The sequence below is a fragment of the Falco rusticolus genome, chromosome Z (genome assembly GCF_015220075.1).
Source record: "Falco rusticolus isolate bFalRus1 chromosome Z, bFalRus1.pri, whole genome shotgun sequence".
NCBI classification, from domain to species: domain Eukaryota; kingdom Metazoa; phylum Chordata; class Aves; order Falconiformes; family Falconidae; genus Falco; species Falco rusticolus.
Genome location: NC_051210.1, coordinates 56616214 through 56634636, shown reverse-complemented (window position 1 = coordinate 56634636; position 18423 = coordinate 56616214). Strand labels below are relative to the sequence as shown.

At 40.5% G+C, this 18423-nt stretch overlaps 1 protein-coding gene across 6 annotated transcripts in view; it reads left to right on the top strand.

Moving 5' to 3' along the window:
* ZNF366 (zinc finger protein 366) overlaps window positions 1-18423 on the top strand; it is a 38478-nt gene that overhangs the window by 14079 nt on the left and 5976 nt on the right. For all 6 annotated transcript variants that reach the window (XM_037373919.1, XM_037373924.1, XM_037373921.1 and 3 more), the window contains 4 exons: window positions 3145-3214; window positions 7428-8756; window positions 10909-11100; window positions 16629-16803. In XM_037373919.1, coding sequence (XP_037229816.1) covers window positions 7458-8756; window positions 10909-11100; window positions 16629-16803 — 1666 coding nt within the window. In that variant the 5' untranslated portion in view covers window positions 3145-3214; window positions 7428-7457. The remainder of the gene's footprint in view (window positions 1-3144; window positions 3215-7427; window positions 8757-10908; window positions 11101-16628; window positions 16804-18423) is intronic.

The window sequence follows — 18423 nt, the reverse complement described above, 5'->3', positions numbered from 1 at the left end:
AAAATCTGACTGTCCAAACGAAAAGCAGGTGCACAGATTTTACAGATACAGAACATTATTATCATCTAGTCCAACTTCTTACTTATGACAGGCCATAAAAACCAACAAAACAGACAAGAAACACTTGAAAATTACAGGTTAAAAACATCCATGATTGTTTTCCAACTCTCCAAAATTATGAAATTCCCAATAGAAAAACAAATGAGGAACTGCAACATTATTTCACAACTCCATTAACACACTGGACACAGCATTAAAAAAATGGAAGAGAAAATAAAAAGTAGCTTATGTAGAGTTAGACCTGCCACTGAAGGAAACTGGCAGAGAAAATCATAAGGAGGGATCAGATGCTTACCCACTGAAAATACTTGGTTACCAGTAATGTATTACATTCATGTTTGTACAGGTATTCCTGGCATTTTCAAAGTCTGACAAATAACTTGAAGCAGTGCAGATTTGGTGGGAAACACTGATTTGCTACTGAAATAAAATGAGTTCATCATAGTAAAGCCCCTTTGGTCAGATCCTGAGAGTGATGCAGGTTTTGCATAAATAGCAAATGAGTGAAAACTAAGTAAAGAATTTGGTGCTTAGTTCAACAGCTGTATGACTGAAAACATCTAAAACCAACACCTATTTGGAAGTGAATTGAATGAAGAAGACCCCATTAAACCTGTTAAAATTTCCATAACCCCCTGTGCTGGTTTTGGCTGGAATTTTCCTCATAGTTGCTGGTATGGGGCTATGTTTTGGATTTATGCTGAATATAGTGTTGATAATAGGGAGATGTTTTAGTTCTTGCTGAGCAGAGCTTGCACAGAGTCAAGGCCTTTTCTGCTCCTCACCTCACCCCACCCCACCCCACCCCACCAGAGAGTAGGTTAGGGGTGGACAAGATGCTGGGAGGGGACATAGCTGGGGCAGCTGATCCCAAGTGGCCAAAGGGATATGCCATACCATATCACGTCATGCTCAGCGTATAAAGCTGGGGGAAGAGAAGGAAGGGGGGACATTTGGAGTGATGGAGCCTGGCTTTCCTGGGGATGGCCGAACACCTGCCTGCTCATGGGAAGTGGTGAATGAACTCCTTGGTTTGCTTTGCTTGCGTGAGTGGCTTTTTCTTTACCTGTTAACTGTCTTTATCTCAACCCACAAGTTTTCTCACTTTTACTCTTCTGATTCTCTCCCCTAACACCACTGGGAGGGAGGGAGAGAGTGGCTGTGTAGAGCTTAGTTGCTGGTTGGGGTAATATCTCCATACTCTCTCTATAATAACAGTTTACAAAAGTCAGAGATTGGAAAAAAAAAAAACGCCCGGCTGGTTGTTCAATAAGGCTAAAGCTCACCAGCTGCTCGGTTTTAGCTTAGTAGAGTGTAACAGTGTGTTATTTGCCACTGATTCTTACCACATCCAACATAGAAACAGCTGTTAGATTTCATTATTTCCTTATAGATGGCAATATTTCAGGCCCCCAAGGGGAGAGCAGAAATTCACTCTTAGGGTTTCTACAGTAATAGATGTTCAATTAAACATGGAATTTCTCTTCCAGCTAAGAGATGCTGTTCAGCCTATTGAGCCACCTTTAGGTTTCCTACACTTTGCTCTGTTTCATCTCCTGAAACAGCAAAACCAAATGAAAATCTTCTAAAAAGTAGCCCATTTCCCTTTGACAGAAGGGACATAAGACTTCCACTCATCTTGGTCTCATTTCTGGTTTTGCCATTGTGTTACCCAAGAGCAAAATCAGAACAGTAGTAGTCAGTGTTTAAGCTTGAGAAACTTCATAACCTTACATTTTTATGGCTGGGATTATTATCAGTTTATAGACATAAGTTACTTTCATATGGGAAGCAGAATCTTGGTTCTACTGAGATATAAATAAAATTTGCTGTTGACTTCAGATCAGAATATTAACTGGAGACTGTCACAATGTGTATGCTTGTAGAGTAAATAGCATGTTTTACATACTTTTTTAATCCTTTGTAGAAATACGATGAGTGGAAATGAGAAGGTAAATGATGATTCATATTCTGTATTAAACTCTCTTCCTCTTTCATGGAAATTAACAACATCATTAGCTGCATAGATATTCTATTTTGGAAATACCTCCACAACTACCTGAGCTCACCACAGACTTTCTTTTTCATTTTTTTCCCTCCTTTTGTTGTTGTTGGTTGGTTGGTTGTTTTTTTGCAAGAGCAGGGAGAGAACTTGTTTGTGGTTGTATTTTTCAAAATAGTGTATTTCAAAATAGACTTATCTACATAAAGAAAGAAACTGTGAGGATGCTTGTCTGTTCTAAAGAAAATAACTTTTTCATAAGCTCTAGAGTGCTAGATTTAGGCGGGGGAGTGTGTGTGTGTATATGTTTGAGTACCAATACAGCATGGAAATCCCTGTCCCAGTAAGCTTTCCAGACCAAGTTTTCAAAACTTAGTATATGAAATACAACTGACAAAAGCTAGAATTTTTAACGTCTATCCAGGTTTAAACTAACCTTAATGTTTAGAATCAGGTACTGCTGTGCTACATAGCATGACATTTTAAATACTAAGTGCTGAGGAAAGAAAAAAGTTTTAAAGTGCTTATATAGGAAACACATAAGGTCCCTAAGAAATATTTAAAACAAATTTTTTTCCAATTCACCCCCATTATTTATTTATTTATTTTTGCATATTAAACTGAGAGTAGCTACTCCAGAGTCAGATGGAACAAAACTATTGGGGAACTGTGTTATTAAAAGCTTTAGTTCTCTACTGAAGTTATTTAAAGAAGAAGGGACTGATCCTTACCTATTTCTTGCATGGTGGTCAAATCTGTAGTCTCTTCTACACTTTCCTAAGGATTCACATTTTTATGGGATTAAGTTCTGGTCAAGGTGAAGATCATGTTTCTATTCAAATTAGCAAGAGTTTGCTACCAACATGAAAGGAGATGAGAAGAGAGGCTACATTTAATATTTCCTGAATTAATTTCTACATCATGTGGTTTGGCAGACTGAAGGGGGAAAAAAGAAGCAAGGTGATCCATATTTAGACTGCAAGTCTGCACTTTCCTTCGCCTTTTAGGTTCTCTTTTTTGGACTACATAGCAACTCTCTGATTGTGCTGGTCACTGACTGTTTTAAACACTTTCCCTTGTAGGCTTGTTCCTGTGATGTGTATAGCCGTGAACAGTGGAATAAACCCATGTGCTCAGTGAAAGCATCCAAAGGTTAGTAGTGCAAGGAAATTATTTCTTTCTAGTAATTTCAAGCAGTTCCACAGTCTCTGCCTTAACTCCATGTTTCAGAAAGATTGAAATTTTGCATAAAACAGGCAATGGAAGAAGGGAGTAGCTAGCAGCCAAAAGACAAGACAGCAATTAGACACAACTCACTCTCACTTCTGTAACATTTTTGGCAGGATTTCAATAACCTAACAGAAGCAGTAAATAACATAGTTGGGCTCTCAACTGCTGTGAGCTTTCTGAAGCACTTTATACCCATACTGCTGGGAAAGAATCAGTTACAGAAGATGAAAAATACTTGAGGGACAGGCCTCTACTTTAAAGGGAATTTACGTTCACATTTTATGAGTTTAACTTTGCTTAAAACGAATTTTTAAAACCCCACCTTTTTCCCATTCTGGAAAGAAGTTGTCTTTTTTGGTATTTAAAGAATTTCCTTCCCTTTCTCCCTTTTTAGTATGTCAAGCCTTTGTACCCAAAGAGTGTTCAAGATCTAACCGTTCCTTATTTTGCCCAGGAAGTTAGGGTGACAAGAAAACATGGCAGAAGGCATACTCCCTAACAGTCCACTCTGAACATACATGGTTACATATATTACATATTCACACATACACACACACACACCAAATATAGTGTGTGTGTATAGATAGGTAGATAGATAGATAGATAGAGATATCTATCATGTGTGTATATATGTACACTGTTTCAAATCACTGAGCTAAGGACTGAAAGTCATATTCTGATATAATTATTAGATACTTGTCCCAGGTGTAAGCAATTTTTTCTAGCTTTTTCCACCATCACAGGTGTCTTTTAAATCATCAGTGTAGAGAAGCTATAGCTGTTGCTTCATTTACTAATCCTTCTTTGTGCATTGATTCATTTCTTTGTCTAAATTTTCCATCTTTAAGTTTTGTCCCTGTGCCTTTCACTTCATGCAGTATCTCAAAGATAATTCCACAGTCTACCTTGTAAGAAGGAAGTAATCCGTTTGCAAGCAGGTTTTTAAGATGCCTTCTCTTGTCTACAGCCTAACTAGGTCACAGAGATGTGATTTTATCTATCTTTAGAAGCAGGTTTATCCGTCCTGAAAAAGAAACAGGAGTGTCTTTAGTACTCCAACCACCTTCATGCTTTCCACCCAGCGTTTCCAAGAACAGTCTTATAAATAGTACTGACATGTCACAGGTGACAGAGGGAAAATACGCCTAGATTTCCAACCTGACCTCTGCCTGGTTGGATAGATGCGTGCACACTAACACACACACACATATCTAGATAAGTGCATCCCTCAGGAGGACTACAAGGATGTTGTGACATTATGCAGGGAGAAAATCAGAAGGGTTGAAACCCAGCTAGAACTTAATCTGGCTGCTGCAGTAAAGGACAATATATTTTTTTTCTATAAACACATTAGAAAAAAAGGTGGGTTAAGGAGAATCTCCATCCTTCATTGGATGTGGGGGAAAACATAGTGACAAAGGATGGAGAAAAGGCTGAGGTACTTAATGCTGACTTTGCCTCAGCCTTGTTCTTCAGGTGCCCAGGCCCTGAGCTGGAAGACATGCACAGTGAGCAGAATGAAACCCCCTAATCCAAGGGGAAATGGTCAGTGACCTGCTGCAACACTTAGACACATAGAATTCTATGGGGCTGGGTGGGATCCACCTGAGAGTACTGAGGGACCTGGCAGAAGAGGTCACCAAGCCACTTTCCAGCATTTATCAACAGTCTTGACTAACCAGGGAGGTCCCAGAAGACTGGAGGTTAGCCAACATGATGCCCATCTACAGTAAGGGCCAGAAGGAGGATCTGGGGAACTAAAGGCCTGTCAGCCTGACCTTGGTGATGGGGAAGGTTATAGAGCAGATCATCCCAAGTGCCATCACACAGCGTGTGTGGGACAACCTGGGGATCAGGCCCAGCCAGCATGGGTTTATGAAAGGCAGGTCCTACTTGATGAACTGATCTCCTTTCATGACAAGATGACCTGCCTAGTGCATGAGGGAAAGGCTGTGGATGTTGTGTACCTGGACTTTAGTAAAGCCTTTGACACCATCTCCCACAGCATTCTCCTGGAAAAACTGGCTGCTCATGGCTTGGACAGGTGTGCTCCATGTTGGGTTAAAAGCTGGCTGGACAGCTGAACCCAAAGTGTGGCAGTGAATGGACATAAATCCAGTTGGCGACTGGTCACAAGTGGTGCTCCCCAGGGTTCAGGATTGGGGACAGTTTTGTTTGATATGTTTAACAATGATCTGGACAAGGGGATCAAGTGCACCCTCAGCAACTTTGCCGATGACACCAAGCTGGGCAGGAGCGTTGATCTGCTGGAGGGCAGGAGGCTCTGCAGAGGGGTCTGGACATGTCGGACCGATGGGCCAAGGCCAGCTGGATGAGGTTCAAGAAGGCTCCGTGCCGGGTCCTGCACCTGGGTCACACCAGCCCCACACAGCGCTACAGGCTGGGGCAGAGCGGCTGGAAAGGGCCTGGTGGGAAAGGGCCTGGGGGTGCTGGTCGGCAGCCGGCTGGGCATGAGCCAGCAGTGTGCCCAGGTGGCCAAGGAGGCCAGCAGCACCCTGGCTTGTGTCAGAAGCAGTGTGGCCAGCAGGGCAAGGGAAGGGACTGTCCCCCTGCACTGGGCACTGGTGAGGCCGCACCTCGAACCCTGTGTTCAGGTCTGGGCCCCTCACTGCAGGAGGGACGTAGAGGGGCTGCAGCGTGTCCAGGGAAGGGCCACGGGGCTGGGGAAGGGTCTAGTGAGTAAGTCCTGTGAGGACTGGCTGAGGGAACTGGGGTTGTTTAGCCTAGAGAAAAAGAGGCTCAGGAGGGACCCTATCACTACAACTACCTGAAAGGAGGTTGTAGCAAGGTGGGTGTTGGTCTCTTTTCCCAGGTAACAAGTGATAGGACAAGAGTAAATGCCCTCAAGTTGTGCCAAGGGAGGTTTAGTTTGGATATTAGGAAAAATTTCTTCACCAAAAGTGTTGTCAAGCATTGGAACAGGCTGCTGAGGGAAGTGATTCAGTCACCATCCCTGGCGGTATTTAAAAGACATGTAGCCATGGTGCTTAGGGTCATGGTTTAGTGGTGGACTTGGCAGTGCTAGGTTTACAATTGGACTCAATGATCTTAAAGGTCTTTTCCAACCTAAAGGACTTATGATTCTACAGCCAAGGCAAAAAGATGCAAACTTGTTCAAGATGAACCAAAATTCATAACCAATATTTTTGATAAATGCCAAATTCAGGAGAAGCTCCCTGTATGATCAGTAAAACACAAAATTTTGCTAGAAGAAAATTATTAATCTGCCTTGTCACATTGTGCCACTAGAAATGCTCTGAGTATTTTTAGGTGTCAATTACTCTGGAGTCCTGGGGGCTGTGGTCATTAATTCTTTATTTAGTTTTATAGTAGAGATTTTGCCCACCTCTTTAGAAACAAAAAAACCCCTAGATTAAGTCTATAAAATTGAACGTAACTCAGAGAGACGTCAAAGGTCTTTCCTCCCCCAAATCTGCCAGGTAAATATCTCTGCCAGGGATTAAAAAAAAAAGAAAATAAATTAATCTCCGCCTTCTTATTACAATACAAAGTGAGAGAAGCCAGGAAATATGGCTCAAAACCTGATGGTACACAGTGTCCTTAGATCACTTGGCCATTGTTTTCTCTCGCAGCAGCACATGTTAATGATACAAAGGAGTTTGACATTTTTTGGCTTTGGCTTTTCATGTCACAACCATAATAAATGTGCACATTATTGTTTGTATTGCCATATCCTTTAGATGCACCGCCAATTTCTAGAGCCTGTGCATGCACAGCCAAGGACAGGATTTTGCCCACAAATAGCCTGGCTGAATTAAATTAAGCAGAAATTTGACATATGAATTCAACTGCAAAATTGTGGGTCATGGTACAGCACGTTTATGTTGCAAAAATATTGAATGGGTCAAACTTGATTTAAACCATCAATTCTACTGCAGGAAGACCAAAGCTTCTTTGTTCTTCTCTAACCAATTTAATTCTGCTTTAAAAGGCCTTTGTCTTATATGAGTCTAAGACAACCTTAGTTGTATTTAGTTAAAAAAACCCAACAACCTTCAAAAGAATAAAATAGGCAATAAATGTTAAACCTGGGAGAACAGGAAGAAATGAAGAGATTTAGTGGTTGTTTGCTTTTTTGTTTGTTTGTTTTAAGGAATTTGGGCAACACAGGAAAAAATCAAATATGATGAAGAATGAAGAAACTAATTTTAATATGGGTAGTACCCGAACATCTCCCTTCTCCCACTGTCTGCAGCCACTGAGCCCTGTTACAAAGCCACACAGAACAACTCCGTTTGGTGAAGAATTCAGACCACACCTCTCACATTTCCACTATGGCCCTTCTCCTCTTGGAGACATGGAAACATTCCAGGGGTCCTTGGAAGGAGGGTCTCGGAAGCGCAAGAGCATGCCGACAAAAATGCCTCCTTCTATCGCCCTTGAGGGTTCCTCATCACCACCAGATAGATCTGAGGATCACAATGACATAGGCTCTTCCAGTCTGCCCTTAGTGTTTCAACAGCCAGCACAGCCCAAGTACAGTTCCCAGATGATTGACCTCTGTAACTTTGGTTTTCAGTTCTATAGAAGTCTGGAGCACTGTGGAACCAAACCCATTAAGCAAGAACCAGTGAAGCCTAACATGGCATGGGCCAGCAGCCCAGCATTCATGCAGGCTCCTTACCCTTATTATCCTAAAGTCCACCCTGGATTAATGTTTCCTTTTATTGTGCCACCAAACTTTCATTTCAGGAACCCCTTTCAAATGAAAAGACCTCCAGAGCCACCCTTCAGGAGGGCTGAAGTAAGAGGAGGTGGTGAAAATAAACAGAAAGTGGAAAGAGTAGATGTCAACCTTCAGATAGATGACAGTTACTATGTTGATGTGGGGGGTGAACAGAAACGCTGGCAATGTCCCATGTGTGAGAAGTCCTATACATCCAAGTACAATTTGGTCACGCACATCTTGGGGCACAGCGGCATTAAGCCACATGCTTGCACCCGATGTGGCAAGCTTTTCAAGCAGCTAAGCCACTTGCACACACATATGTTGACACACCAGGGCACCCGGCCACACAAGTGCCAGGTGTGCCACAAGGCTTTCACTCAAACTAGTCACCTTAAGAGACACATGATGCAACACAGTGACATCAAGCCTTACAACTGCAGGATCTGTGGCAGAGGTTTTGCCTACCCCAGTGAGCTAAAAGCACACGAGTCGAAGCACGAGAGTGGCCGAGAGAACATTTGTGTGGAGTGTGGTCTGGACTTCCCAACCCTGGCCCAGCTGAAGAGACACTTAACAACCCACCGTGGCCCTATACAGTACAATTGCACCGAATGTGATAAGACCTTCCAGTACCCAAGTCAGCTGCAAAACCACATGATGAAGCACAAAGACATCCGCCCGTACATCTGCACTGAATGCGGCATGGAGTTTGTGCAGCCCCACCATCTCAAACAACACTCCCTGACTCACAAGGTAAGCCTGCATGGGTTGCGCTCTCACGTTGCATCAGGAGGTAGCACAAGAATTACAGGCTCTGAAGATATTCGTATGTACTGCCACGGAAAGAAGGTAATCAATCTATAGAGCCTCATGCTGGGCCTTTGCCAGCTGGGGAGTTCTATGCAGAACAAAAGCCCCAGCAGTGCTGGCAACAGTAGAAGCTAGATGTCTCTGTCAGTCTTAAGAAAGTACACACAAAACCTGCTTTGTTCCAGACAGCTGTTTGGTTAAACCACCCGTATTGCTTCCCAAAACCATATTCACATCTCTCCATTTCTGGGTTTTATCTTCAGAATGACCCTCTGTAACATAACACACTTGTGTAGAGCTGCACAAACCCCCCTGAAATCTTAAAAGGAATTTTCTACTGAAAACTGGCTCTATTACTTTGCTCCCTTAATTGGGAAGTAGGTGGATTTGCAGTAGACTGCAGCAAAAGAAAGTATACTCAACAGATTTTGAAGAATCATTCTAATGAAACACTGAGGTAAAAAAAACAAAACAAAAACAACGTAAGAAAAATTCCCCTTCATGCTTAAGCTATCCACAATGCCACTTAATAAAAGCAGATAAGCAGGACTGTAATCCCAGGCAATTCTTATCAAGTGGTAGTCTTGCCACTGCTGACAGCAATGACAGCAGTCAGGTTAGGCTAGGAGTGGGCTTTGGAATGCATCCAGAAAGATTGCTTTCAAAAATAGGAAAAATGTAACTGTTCCATTCAAGAAAATCTGATATTGGCTTACTCACCTTTATAAAAATGTGGTGAAGACAAGTCACCACCACCACCCCAAATTTTGTGAGTTTGCTTCCAGCTTTGCATATTTCTTCTTTTAACACTTTAATTCTGGTTTTTCTATGAAAAACATCAAAAATACAGAAAGCTACAGCATTTCAGTCGTACAAACACATTTTATTTTAAAAAGGAACAGCCTCTACTTCCACATTTGCTTTTTCTTCCCTACTACATGATTATAATTTCTGCTCTTTTTGGAGATTCCCTGGTCTTTGGATTTACCATGTAAAATTCTACTAATTTAAGACATGGTAGTTTTTTGTCACAGGAAGTGCAATGCCCCTGACCCTTTAGAGAGCTTCTGCTTCTTTGTCCATAGCTGCAGGTGGACTCAGCTGTGAACCTAATTAGCAGTACTTAGCTGACCAAATGCAGCCTCACATCAGATAGGCAAACACTTACAGCTGCTGTGGTATTCACAGTTTTAGCTTTGCAATTAACTGTGAAAACCACTGGCTGGCCTGAAAGTAGAAATTGTTTCAAGTCATCTTTGTAATTGGGGCCTGCTGGAGAAGTAATTGCTCTCGACACTTCACTAGGAAATCCTCATTACCTTCAACAAGTTATGCTCAAAATCTTGAAGTGTTTAGTGGTAAATTCATTGATTTTCATAACATCTAAATGACTTTTTGAGAAGCTGGCAGTGAGACCACATAGATGTGAGCAAGAATATCGAATTATGCATTAGCAAATTGACTGGATGTCTTAAAAGATGCTAGAAATGCTCTGTAAACAACAGAGAGAACACCATCAATCCATTAGGGTTAATGCAAGTCACACTAAGAGTGAACAGTTTTTTCTCCTCATTGAATGTAACATGTATATCCTTCCTTGGTGAACATTGCTTAACTAGTTCTCAGTTACTTCCGATTATCTTCTTCAAAACAGGGTTATGCCTTTTTTAGAAGCCAGTGGCCTTCAATTATCAAAGGCAAGCACTACTTCAGTCTCTCAACTGGTTAGCTTTTACTCTTTGTCAGTAAGTACATATATTTGACTGATACTTTACATAAGCAGCAAAGTTGGACTAAGAAGCTCTGCTACAGACTATGTCTCATTGATTTGTAAACTTACTGATGGAAACAAAACTCATTATTTCATGAAGCTTACGTTTTGTTTTCCCTCTCTGCTTCTCAGATCCTTGTAAGAATTTGCCAGGAGAAAAAAAAATAGTATCTATTACTTCAATGAATGATGATAAAAGTGAAATAATTTATTACCTTCTTTGCTAATGCAAAATTAATAATTCATATATTGCAGTACTGAAGATGAGATGATCCAGAAAATTTTCCATCTACATAATTTTCTGATTTTTTTGTTTTCTTTCAGGGTGTGAAAGAGCACAAATGTGGAATTTGTGGCCGGGAATTTACTCTGCTGGCCAACATGAAGCGACATGTCCTGATTCACACCAATATCAGAGCCTATCAATGCCATTTGTGCTTCAAGAGCTTTGTGCAAAAGCAGACTCTCAAGGCCCACATGATTGTTCACTCTGATGTCAAACCCTTTAAATGCAAGGTAAGTGCATTTGGTGGCACTGGCATTAACCTATTGGATATTTTCCTGATGTTATAATCTTGCAATATGGTAGAATTAGAAAAACAAGTTTTGCTAACACCTACTGCAGCTGCATTTAAATTAGCATAAACCAGCCTGCTTTTCTTTCTTTATCCAGGTTCTGCTTAAGTAGCACAAAATAACTGAGGTCAATATCTGTGGTTTATTCCCTTCTCCTTCAATACCAGTAACTTTCATCCTTAAATATTTTTTCTGCTTTGTGAGCATTTAAATGCCATGGTGGTTTGAGGACAATAAACATACCTGACATTTGCAGAAGTCTAAGTGCTTAGTAGCTTGAAACATTTACTAAAAGCATATATCAAGTTGTGCACCCCACAGAGGACCATGGAAAAGTAGCAGCCATGACTTCACACAGTGATGCTATGCAATGCTTCGGGGAAGGACTCTAAGCCACAGCAAAATATGCTAAGGAAGGAATTTGAATGGGCCAAGTGTAATTACCAGACTGAAATTAAGGGCAGGACATCACTATCCTAACACAACAGCCTCTAAGACTATCGGGCCTTTATTGGTTCCTGCGCAAATTCCAGTTTGCTGCCTCCCTCTAGCACATTTGAGGATGACATTCCCTTACCATCCTCTCTTCTTGGTTTTCTTGACCGTGCTCAATACTTCCTCATGAATGATTCATGTTTATATTCTTACCCGCTATTGGACACTACATCTGTTCCTTCTGCTGCTTATCTGGTTCGTTACTGTAGTCATATCTTGTGAAGTCAAAGGTTGTAGGTTTTATTCCCACTTTGACCTGCTCTAAGAGACATATGAATACAGAGTGGAGCATATTACACAGTTTATGCCTAAGTAACTGAAGATTGATCTGGAAGCAATTTCTAGAATTTTAAATAGAATTATTTTCTCTTGAAAAATGTAGAACTTCAAAATGTCATAGGAAAATATGGCATTCAGTGATAATTTTAGTAGGAAAATGTCAAAATGAATCTTTTTTACTTCCTCACTCTCCTTTGATAAGTTTGAAACATTACGCTTTGAAAAAATAACAGCAAAGTCTTTCAACTTTAGCATTTTGCTTCATTTTAGTTTATGTCCTATTAAAAGGTATACTAGAACTTGCATTATTCTATATTGATAAAATAATTTCTATAACTGAAATGCTTGGGTAGTTACATGTCAAGCCTGCTGGAGACTTTCACTCTTCAAGAACACCTTCAAGCCTGTCTTTTTGTTCCCATTTGGTCAAACTCCTCCTCTGACCCGTCAAATTTCAGAAAAGGAACTTAATCGTTTGATCATCTGTTCTGGATGCAGTACCTGCAGCCACACTATTTTTTAGGTATGTGAAGATGAGCTGCAAGTTTGTGTTCAGGTTAGGGTTTGATGATGACAGACTATTAAAACTTGGATATGGCAACAGTTTGAACCAAGAACTGGAGTACCACCAGTATGTTTTCCAACCAGTAACAAAAGCTCTACAGGAACACCTATTTTTCTTTTTTTCTTTTTTTTTTTTTTCCTTCTCTGTCCCCACCCAGTGTTCCTAGGAGGAAAGAAACAAGTATGCACAGTGAACTAGCTTCTCCTATGGTGGAAAGAGTATGAATCAACATCAGTGCCCCTGAATGGAGTGGAGATTGTAACAAGCTAAGGCTGAATCAGGAATTGCTCTTTGGTGTTAGGAACATCACTTACCTCACTGGCAGAGCCCTTGAAAGACTTCAGCAAGTATTTCTGGCTGGTATTTAGAGGGTTAAGGCAATGACCAGATAGCAGCCTTTTGGCACCAAGCTCCTCCTCAGCAGAAGGAAGGATATAGCTGTATGAACAGGCTGCTTAACAATGGCTCACATGTCCCCGGGGAACCGCCTGCAAATAGATTTCATCTTGCTTTCTCTTGTACTTTTCAAAGCTTCCTGTTTTCTCACGGTCCTTTTGGACAGTTTACAGTCTTTCTCCCTCTCCCTCTCTCTTTGAGGAAAGGAACACCCTTCTTACCAAGGGAAAAAAAAAAAAAAAGAAGACGAAGAATGTAAGGGAAAGAGAGCACAGCAGTAGCCTTTCTACTTCACCGCATGCAATGGTTTTCTTTACCTTTTTCTCACAACAAAAGAAAACATGAGGCTTTCCTATGTGTCTAATCACAGCTAAGCACAGACTGTCTGAAGTGAGGCAGTAGCAAATAGTTGTCCCTTCTGTTTCCTCATCCAGCTGCAGTCTGGATCTGTGTTTGATTTTTCTCTGAAAAGCCAACTTGTCTGTAGCATGTAAAGGCCTGAGCCCACGCTGCCTTAGTTGTTTCTGTTTAAAAAAGCACACAGAAGACTTCTGAAGGAGTTGCACCAACAGGTGTAATAGTACTAATTCTGATTTGTAGAGGAAGCTTCTATGAAATTTACAGTAGCTTTTAGTGCTGAAGTCAGCAATGTTTCAGACCTCTGATAAAGAATGCAATGAAGTTTTCTCCAGCCCAGTCAAATACACTTTGAAGCTGATGTTTTGAACTCCACTGCTCTCCCATTTAAAATCCTGAGATTAGATCAGAAGTCAAAACCAAAGAAAATGTGAGAGATAAGTACTTAGGGAAGAAACAAAACTGAGTGACATACCTAGAAGGGCAATACTTCATGTGGTGGCTTCAGAAGACAAAGTGTTGAAGTAATTCAGACTTTTCCAGCAAACTGTACTGAAGTCCGTTTCACCAGTCAGTGCAACAAAGTGTGTTCAGCAGACTTGTAGTTGAGGTCTTTCTTTTCAGGGCTTGAATTTTATTCTGTCTAAAGTAGACAGCCTAACACAAGGTCCACAAATAAACCATGCTGTTCCTGCTATCCCAAGTTCTCTTGCATGACCTTTGCATCTCCCTGAGCGCTAAGGTTATTTGTGATGAGTTCTGCTGGAGCTCCCTCCCATGCAACTGGCTCAGGTCAGCTTTCACATTCTGCTCATCAGTGCTCACACCACTGCCCTGTCACAGAGAAACTCTTGTACACCTTCCTAGTTTGTTCTGCAGATTCAGGCTGTTCTTGAAGCATTAGCTGTGAACCCCAGCTAGCTTTGAGTTGCTGTCTTTCAGCCCATGAGCCCAAAGCATGCTCTCTTCACCCTCTGGATCATTAACAGTAATCTGAAAATCATCTTGTGCCTTTTGAAAAGCATAGGTTACCCAGAGACTGTGCCACATAGAGACACCATTAAAAAAAACCAAACAAATCCTATCTGTGTTTCTTTCATTTTCCTGCCACACCTCTCCACTGTAGTACCATTTTCTCATGTCCCCAGAAGAGATTTCAGGACAAGAGCACATCACACATCTGTAAGATTCTGTATGACTTTGGGAAATAGAAAACCTACCCGTTTTATTCAGAGACAAAGAACTTCTGTGCTGTAAGGAGCTATCCTTTACAAAGTCCTGTGTCTTTTCATTATGAAGAAAGAGAAATTAATATTGCCTTGACAGAAACAAAATAAAAGCTCCTACTAGACACATTTTAATACTCAATACCTTAACAGTTACAGATTTGCAGGAAGTACTCCAGCTATCCACCTGTTCAACCTGATTTTCCTTGATTATCAGTTCAGATAGAGAAGTAAAGACTTAGCTATCAGAAAGCAAAAGCTGGTGAGAACACAGGTCAGCCACAATATAAGCAGATAACCAGAAGCCTTCTGCTAAGAGGCACTGAGGTATTATTGTTGGCGTTCTTGTAGTCAGAAATATTGACTTGTCATTCCAGCAGCTGTCAAGATATAATCAGCTGCTGTTCTTCCTTGTAAATTTTCTGTGGTCATCAGTGCTTCTTCTCCTCTTTGTTTCCTCCCAGCGCTTTCAGAAGTTGTTTCTGGTGCATTCGTTCCCCTGAATATAAGTCATCTGGCATATTAGCTTTCTTTGAATGCAAAGAAAAGACAGTCCTCTTTCCTAAGTGGATAGATGACCCTTGGAACCAGATAGCTTACTTTTACAAATTAATAACTTTTTTTCAAAGGCTTTTTTTTTCCCCCTCCACTGTCTTGGTGAACACTTTGCTGACAAATTTATTTGCTAGAATGTTCATTTTAACAAAATCACAGACAGCAAGACACAGAAGAGAATTTATGCAGCTGAAGCAAATGTTTTTTTAAAAGTTAGTATTTCCAGACTCTTTCTTTTTGCAGCATTGACTTAGGTCTAGTTTTTATTTTAAAATTTTTGTAGTAATGAAATGCTTCTATTTTCCCTCAAGAGATGGTTTAAAAATGCAAAGGATACATTACTATTTCACCAAGGATTGCTTCTTACCTACATTTCATCCAGATATTCCAGGTGATGGCTTTGTGAATTTGAATCAAAAAGTAGGGTAGAAGACTTACTGTACTATCAAAATAAATCACATCAGAAGTCGTTAGACCAAAAATTTGGTGGAATCTCAGTAGTTGCTTGTCAGTAATTTTCTCCCAAATGAGTACACTGCTTGATGAAACTTTCAATTACTCATTAGTGGTGATTCTGGCTCATATAGTAATAAAGATCATTAGAAGAAAAAAAATCTGATTATGAAAGCATTCCAAAAGAAGGAGTTGAAGTCGAAAGCAAACACAGAAGTTTGCAGAGGATGGAAATAGCCACTTTAATGTGAATAAAAATATAAATCCTTATAAGGAAAGACCAGAAGACAAGTAAGTCTAGAAGCTTGTAACAGTAATGTCGAACTCTCATGTCTTGAGAATACATTTGATTTATAAGGTACCAGACTACAAAAGGACACATCTAGATAAACAACAACAATGGAAAAAACCCACTTATTGTTTCATCAAAGGGAAACTTGCACGATCAATAGCTTGAGCTGGCAGGAACATGCTTCAGGGAAAGCTGAGTCATTCTTGCAGCCCCATGACTGTTTAAATTGCAGCTTACTCGCCAGAGACACCGAAACACAGAAGTTGGTAAACAGAAGACAAGAGGATCAGAGAAAACTGTGGGACAAAGAAAAAAAGGGAAAAAATAATTGCTTTTTCTAAATTCAAGCAAAATATGCAGTCATTAAATTTCCGCTTAAGGAGAAGTAATATTCTGCTTGAGTGTTTCACAGAAACCCTTCATAGATTTTATTTTTTATCTCCATCTCTGCCTGTTCTTGGTTAAAGGCTGGATTTATAAACTACAAAAAAAATGGTTCACCAGTGCAGAACATTATACCTTGAATTTCTTTCCAGTTACAAGCCTTCCAGTTTATGCACTTAAGGCTCTCCCCTCCCTACAACAATGTTCCCTGCTTTGGGGGAATCTTTGACTGTATGTCCTAGTCACCAAACTTAAAAAATGGCAGCAGTGCAGAAGGCCCCAGATAGATCAGACTCAATCACATATTCTTGTCTCTAGGATTTTTGCCTGTATCTTTACAGCCAGAAGATACATCCAGAAGCAGCCAGGGCTCAAGTTGAGAAGAGTAGGTCCTATTTTCTTTTTAAATGTTTTCCTTGAAAGTACCCCTTTGAACTAATCATTTTTATTTTTACTGTTTTTACAGCTTTGTGGAAAGGAATTTAACAGAATGCACAATTTAATGGGACACATGCACTTGCACTCAGACAGTAAACCTTTCAAGTGCCTCTACTGTCCCAGCAAATTCACTTTGAAGGGGAACCTAACCAGGCACATGAAAGTCAAACATGGGGTGATGGAAAGAGGATTTCATTCTCAAGGTAATTTTTTTTCAGCAAGGTTATTCTCTGAAAGATTTGAAGATGTGCATCAGTAAACCCAAATGGGCTTTGTTCCACAGATCTGCAATCTTGTACCATAGATCCAATGCTATTGGAAGAATTTAAATCCCATAAACCTGGGAGGTTGTTGTGAACTATCTATATTACTCCAGTGCTACAGATCGGAGATCCCCAAGTTATTGACCCTTGTCAGACCTTTCAGACTACATATGTGATAACACAGAGGTACAGACTAAGATATAGGAGAAGGTGGAGACAAAATGAGACAGTATTTATGAGCACAAAGGAAATAATTTTAACTACATTGCTGTCATCAGGTGTTAGGGAGAATATGATCAGCAGTGTGACAGCAGAGGATTTATCAAGCCATACCAACTGTTCTTGTACTTAAACCCAGGGCTCCCCATCCATCACTGTGACAAGATGAAATATCCACAGCACCACAGAGCTTCTCCCAGCATGTGGGTACTCTGAGACACAAATGGGAGCAAGCTGGTGGACAATCAGCCTTAGTTAGGCTGTGGCACATGTAGTTGGTCAGGGAAGTAATTAGATAACATGGCCTTCCTGATTGAAGGTGTAGTTCTGTTATTTTTTGATAAACACTACTGTTTCAAGGGGCTTGATTCCCAGAGGCTGATAGACCACAGCCTAGCAGCCATGGACAAGCAGACATTTTTCCCTAGGCACATCTGGTTGGGAGTTCATAGATTTTCTCTCATGTTCGAGGTACATCATAAACCATAAATTCATTCAAAACTGTCAGAAACAAAAAAAATTTAGAAGATTTCATGTGACTTGCTCACTGCTTTTTGGATTCCAGTCTGGAATGAGAATGAAAGCCTGAATGGCTCTATGTCTTGGTTATTCTGTACCATATTAATATAGCTGACATTAGGTGAAGGCCACAGGTTCAAGACCTAGTTCACAAAAAATCATGTGAACAGGAGGAAACGCTCCTCCCCCATCTCAAAGCATATGGATTTTTGACTACCCGTGGTACCCTGCAAAGCATTTCTTAGCTCCCACTTACCACATACACTTCCTAAAGTCATCCTTATGTATGCACACGTGCCAATGTTATCTAAAAAAGTGAGAGAACTAGGGAGGATTATGTTGAGAGCTTGTGTATCCAAGATGTTTTTTGTTAAGATTTCCTGGATAAATAATTCTTTCATGCGTGAGATTTCTTGATGTTTCTGAAATTCAAGCTTTAGGGCAGCCTAGCACATATGTAAAACACATACTTTAATGATATTCGGCATAAAATGTAAAAAGATCCTAAAAGGTCATGAAACAAACGTGCTTTTTAAAAAAAAAATCTCCTAGAGCACCATGCTAATTACACAATTACTTGTAATTGAAGACAGCCTAAGAGCTTTTCAGTGTACAGAGATATTTCAGCCCTGGAGGCTTATCAGGCACAAAACAATTTGCAAGGGCTGCCACCTGCTCATGAACCATTTTAACAAATACAACCTGTTGCAAAGTAAAAGCTGTATCTGGTAAGGCTGCATAGATGCTGCAGAAACTGAATTCAATTACTGTGAGAAAAAAACCAAACCAAACCAAAGAAAGCCAAATAGTTGCTTTTGTAGT